This window comes from Telopea speciosissima, chromosome 4 (genome assembly GCF_018873765.1).
Source record: "Telopea speciosissima isolate NSW1024214 ecotype Mountain lineage chromosome 4, Tspe_v1, whole genome shotgun sequence".
Taxonomy (NCBI): domain Eukaryota; kingdom Viridiplantae; phylum Streptophyta; class Magnoliopsida; order Proteales; family Proteaceae; genus Telopea; species Telopea speciosissima.
The window spans coordinates 5,376,820-5,382,819 of NC_057919.1; the positions used below are offsets into that span (position 1 = coordinate 5,376,820).

At 39.4% G+C, this 6,000-nt stretch overlaps 1 protein-coding gene across 1 annotated transcript; it reads right to left on the reverse strand.

Moving 5' to 3' along the window:
- Nucleotides 1-3,950: 3,950 nt before the first annotated feature.
- LOC122660045 (probable cinnamyl alcohol dehydrogenase) lies at nucleotides 3,951-5,551 on the reverse strand. Its single transcript, XM_043855219.1, has 5 exons — nucleotides 5,395-5,551; nucleotides 5,179-5,292; nucleotides 4,861-5,088; nucleotides 4,323-4,762; nucleotides 3,951-4,204 (listed from the first exon to the last, which is right to left on the reverse strand). Exons 1-5 carry the CDS (start codon nucleotides 5,481-5,483, stop codon nucleotides 4,002-4,004), a joined length of 1,074 nt encoding a protein of 357 aa, XP_043711154.1. The 5' UTR covers nucleotides 5,484-5,551; the 3' UTR covers nucleotides 3,951-4,001.
- Between the last annotated feature and the right edge of the window lie 449 nt (nucleotides 5,552-6,000).

A 6,000-nucleotide genomic window follows, 5' to 3' on the forward strand; every position in this document is an offset into this window, starting at 1 on the left:
AACTATCGTGGCTGTTGGGTTGATTGTTGTTATGATCGTTGGCTTTCTTTCAGGTTCTATCTTTTTCTCTTATAGAATCGGTGTTGAGGGTAAGGATGTTGTAATATCTCTGAAATTGCATCTGGAGGAGAGCAATTATGCAGATGGAATTGGCGTTAAGAAATGGATGGATGAGAATGATGATCTGCCCAGTAGTAATTTCTGATCTGAGAAACCATTAGTGGCGGATTAGTGGCGGCTTCAAGGTCACTGTACTCGAATTGTTGGATTTTGATCTAAGAAACCATTTGAGACTTGAACGATGCTAGAACCAGCACCACTGCCTCTTCCTTCTTCTCCTTTCAATTCGGGACGGTTCAAGTATAAAAGAATGGCAGAGGATTAGTTTATATTGAAGGGCAATATGGTCAGTTCAATTAAAATTTTAACGTTTTTGAGGAATAATTAACGGTTTTGATTAACTTATCAATAAAATATGAAAAATAAGGGAGGTACATATAAATGGTGCGTATAGATGGATGCATCGATAAAAAACCCATATCTCAGGGGGGGTATTCATAATTTCCCTAAATTTTATTATTAATGTCCACAAAAGTCAGTTTCCAATAGATAAACTCTTGTCCGAAGCCTACAAACCACCAAAACCATTTAAATATGGGTACTGATAAATTTTGCTATTACTGTCAAACTACTATTACGGATAAATGTTGCTGTTAAATGTCCACAAAAATCAGTATCCAAGTATCCAACAAACAAACTCTTGTTCGAAGCATACAAACCATCAAAACCATTTACATATGGAATTTTTTTTATTTTTTATGGAAGAGGGATTTATACATTACCCGTTTATATTAGCATTTTATATGCCAAGTCATGTGCGGATAGCAAAACATTATATTTAATGATAAAAGAGAATGAAATACTTATTTAATGAGTAGAGAGACTATGAGAGACATACACACAAACAACATGTTTTTTATTTTTCTTTAAAAAACAAAGGCAAGAGATGGCCTGATAGTGTTGCACCAGCACAGGTACTAATAAGAGCGGATGCATGAACATCAACATGGATGAGATTTTTAATTTCACAAGACGTGGAGCGGTGATTTTGTGTGTTCCTGACTTCTTGTTTTTATGTCTGAGCTTAACAGGGCACTGTTCTTTCTCTCCCCACCAATTTTTTTTTTTTTTTTTTTTAAATAATCGTAAATTTTGCAAAAAGTATTGTTGATAGTGTTTATCACCCCTAGTCTCAAAAGTTTACTACTAGTGGCCACTTGCTTCTTTGTCATCAGGCAGTTGATGAATTTTTATCCTCTCAATTACACTGCTCGTATTTGACCGTTAAGTACATCTAATAGAAGGAGGTGGATCCCACCTCGGGCAGGGGGTAGGATAGTCATTTCTACCTCCTCTGTTAGATGTACTTGAATCAAGAACGGACAGTGTAATTGAGAGCATAAAGATATGATAGTTGATATCGTTTATCGCCCCTTTTGTCTCAAAAATTTACTACTAGTGGCTAATTGCTTCTTTGTGTGATGACACATTGACACACCAAGTCATACACGAAATAATTGTACTTATCTTGGGATCCCAATATTAAATGATAAAAACTTGTATGAAAATGAAGTTCTATCTTAACTCTTAAGGAAAGTGAAAGTTTTCTATCCTCGTTGAATTTAAGAAATGTACATCTAATCATGCCACATAGATGAGCAATATGTCAAATCAATATTTAAGAAGGGTTTAGATTGGTTATGTACAAAATTTTAAACTCCATTTCAATCATTATATTATTTCTTGGATTGCAATACACCATTTTCTAGGTCTCCAATTCTTTGAGTATCACTTAATAAGTACACTCGGATTGAATTGAAACCTAACATATGAGTAGGGGATCTTGATTTTTATCTGTTTGTAAAATTTCAGTCTTATCAAATATACCACCACATATTACATGATGTACAGAAACACCACTCACCTTATAAAAAATAAGTAAATAAAAGGAAGGACTTTCCTACCCTATAGTAAGGTTACACGGGCATAAGAGAGCCAATGAACTCTCCCTATGTTCAATCAATAGTGAACACAAAAGTTATTTCATGAGAAAAGAGATAGAGAGAGGAGGTGTTAGCAAAGGCTACACCCCAGGTAGGAAACATTTTCTCATAAATTATATATGGTTTTAATAAACAAAGGAAAAATAATCATATGATTTCTTTAAATCACTTGGTTTGTAAAATAACATTTTAATAAATCCACACGAAATACTAAACCTATTGAATTCACCCCAAAATAAGTATTTAACCTAACATTAATCTCTTAAAGCTTCTAATTTGGTAATGTTAATAACAATAATAGATCTAAATCTATAATGATCCGTTCATACTGTTTTAGTTATGTAGAAAAATTTTCTTTGACCGGGAGAATGTACCACCCACTCTTAGACAAAGTGGGGGCAAAATATTCATAAAAAAAAAAAAAGGCAAAATAACCATCCCACCCTATGAAATGTGGATATTCGGTTGCTCGCAGTCTCATTGGCATCTGCGAGCGTGCCCCCTTTAGTTATTTTGTAAATCTCTTAGAATGGCCTTGGATCCCAGTCCAAGACAGGTAGACCAAAGTACACAGTAAAGTAGGTGGATTATTTGACTTTCTAGTCACTGATAGAGCATTTTCTTCTTGTAAACAACCTTCCCACCAACAAAGCAACAACTCCACCCCCCCCCCCCCCAAAAGAAAATTAAAAAAAGAGACGAAAATGCTCCTATAGAGCATCAACTTTATCACAGTTGAATATTCAAGGAAGGGAGAGGGTTTTCTGAGATTCTCTTCATCCTTTCACATGAACATTGTTTATTCATTGAGGGAGAAAAAAAATAATAATAAATAAAATGTGAGAAGGCGTATGATACAGAAAAGGCTCAATTTTTTCTTGAAAGAATTATAAAAACAAAGAGAGCACTCACATGGTGTGATAGAGTCCGGATCCTCTACAGCGCCGTGAGTGCAGTGCGCATTGGACGGCTGGAACTATCCGGCATGCACCCCCAAAGACAGCTGGACTTGGACTGGATGTTGCACTCGCTGGAGTGTTGGAGAGGATTTTTTTGCAGTGTAATAAGGATTTGGGTATCCCGCTGCGAATTTGGATCCTCTATTATCGAGCTGCCCGACAGGACCATGCTGCCTAGACACGATACTATGTGCAATATCCGTCTTATCCCTGGCCAAATGCCTTGCTCGAGTGGGGGTAAGGCAATCTTTGCACACAACACCATATCTGGACAGCACGATCCTGCCGGACAGCTCGACAATAGAGGAACTGGACCCCTCCTGCTGCACCGGTTGCCCCAACGGCACTGTTGCACAAACACAGCTAGGTACAAAATAACCGCCTTGCCCCTGTCGCTGTGCTGTGTTCTGCTTTGCAGGGCCGTTGGGGCAGCCCGTGCAGCAGACGATCCAGATCCGTGTAATCATGTTGGCTTCTAGATTTTGTTATTCTTAAACTAAAAAATACTTTAAAAAGTACATTGAAGAGCATCATTTCATGCGAAGAGGAAATAAATAGACGTAGCGGAAGGAAACATAATTTTTCTTTGTAAGAGAAGGAAACATAATTTGATACTTAAACAAGTTTAACAATGTCATTAGCTTAAAAATGTGTATTTTATAAGCGAGATATTCCACAACTCGTGCTTAATGAGCTAAAAACGAATTACACAATTAAACAAGAAAAAAAAAAAAACAAAACTCGTTTGGGTCACATGCACTTTATGGTTTCTTCTCCAATCAAAATCAGACACAGATCATGGAAAATATAATAACAGCAAAGTATAACATAGCCAAATATCCCAAACAGATCTCAAAACAAAAAATTTTAAAATACAAAAAAACAAAAAAAAAAAACTGCTTTTTTCACTCTCACTTGAATGTGTCCGCTTGAATTATAAGAGGATTTCTATGTAATTATGAATGATTATTAAGTTTAATCATTCATTAAGCTTGCTGCCGATCACATCCACAACGAACCTGTATCTAACATCGTTCTTCTCCAACCTCTCCAACGCTTTGTTCACATAATCCATCTTCACTACTTCGATCATAGATGTCAAGCCCTTCTCCTCGCAAAACGCTAGCATCTCTGCTGTCTCATCCATGCTTCCTATAAAGCTCCCAGTAATCGACTTCCTCCCTTTCAGAAGTACAAAAAAACAGAACCCCAGATCATCGTCATCACCAAAACCTCTCGTTCAAGTCCAGAGAAGAAAGAAGTTACAGAAATTAGGAATGAGGAAGAGAAAGGAACTTACCCAGCATTAAAACGGGAGAAACGAATTGCAGAGGGGTTGAAATGACACCAGTCAAGATCAACTTGCCGTCGACCTTCAAGAGAGAGAGGTAAGGCTCCAGGGGATGGAAGACGGGAACGGTGTCGATGATGTAGTCGAGGCTGTCAGTTGCCGCTTGCATGCCCTCAGTATCAGAGCTAACGAGGTAAGCGTCAGCTCCCAAATGCTCCATGGCCTCCTCTCTTTTCTTATCAGAAGAGCTAATCACAGTGACATGGTGACCCATCGCCTTAGCTATCATCACCCCCATATGCCCAACCCCTCCGAGACCCAGAATTCCTCCTCTCACTCCACTCCGATTGTACCCAAAATGCCTCAATGGACTATAAGCTGTCAACCCTGCACACAGAAGCGGTGCCGCTTGTTCTGCCGCCATCCCTTCTGGTATCTTCACCACAAACCTAATAAAAACGCAATCCAGTAAATTAATCGAATACTTGATATGCGATCATGGGATTATGGGAATGAGAATCCAAAGACATAGACTCTAGTTATTTACTTCTGATCGGTGACCATGGCACCGGCAAAGCCTCCTTGAGTGGGTTTGCCGTCCGTGTATACATCGTTGTAGGACCAGATCTTCTTGTTGCAGTATTGCTCGATGTTTGATTTGCAGGGAGAGCATTGCCTGCAACATCCGACGATGCAACCTACCCCAACGCAATCTCCTACTTTGAACTTGGTCACATCGGAACCAACCTCCATCACTTCACCAACAACCTCGTGGCTTTTTAGAAATTGAAAATCAGACAAAAAGAATTAGATATTTCAACAGTCAAACAAACAAAAAACCATTAATGGTGAGCTGTGTGTGTACCCAGGAACCATGGGGTAGTTGGACATGCCCAGGTCATTCTTGATTTGGTGGAGATCACTGTGGCAGATACCACAGCATATCACCTTGATGAACACGTCTTCTGGACCTGTGTTCCTGTTTGTTTCGATCAAAAAATTTGATCCAGATGAGAAGAAGGGTTTCGAAGAGGTAATACAGAGGATTAATTGAGATTTGAATCGATTGTAAGTATTTTACCTTAGAGTGTATGTGTAAGGCGACAGAATCCCTGATGGATCTCTTGCTGCCCACCCTGTTGTCGTTCTCTCCTTCTCGAGGGTGCCCATCTTCTCTGGATCGGAGGAGTCTCTGTGAGAGATAGATGAAGAGAGGGATAAGAGCTTGGATTTAACTTATCAGGTAAGAACAGGGGAGAGAATGAGAAGCCATGGAAGTCCAATTAATAGTGTGTGGGATTGGGACCCGGGATCGACGAGGAGAAGACAGCGCATATGGAAAAGTATGTAACGTGACAGCGACATGCGAGCGACGGAAGTGCGGTAGGTAAGGTGAGGTGTTACCGTCACGACTCATCATCATCGTCCAAATATGCTTATCCGGCGTTTGTTAGTCTTCTTTGGCCATCCATTCCATGACAGGTGGATTATTTCCTGAACAACGGTCAGAGTTTAGAGGGTGATCTCAACCATTTGGTAGACCATTTCTACCATTTGGGGCCCACCATTACCCAGTAAAGCTTAGATCTGGATAGCGCTTTGCAGGAGTAGATCCTTGGGGGATGGGCGATCCAGAACGAGATCTTGGGGACTATTTATCCAATAATAGTCGAAATATTTTTATGGG

Bases quoted from the DNA above. Each gene is read 5' to 3' on its own strand.
- LOC122660045 (XM_043855219.1), bottom strand. From the start codon at position 5,483: ATGGGCACCCTCGAGAAGGAGAGAACGACAACAGGGTGGGCAGCAAGA. The intron at 5,293-5,394 runs GTAAAATACTTA...CGAAACAAACAG, and splicing joins CCTTACACATACACTCTAAG to GAACACAGGTCCAGAAGACG. The intron at 4,205-4,322 runs GTAAGTTCCTTT...TACTTCTGAAAG, and splicing joins TTCTCCCGTTTTAATGCTGG to GGAGGAAGTCGATTACTGGG.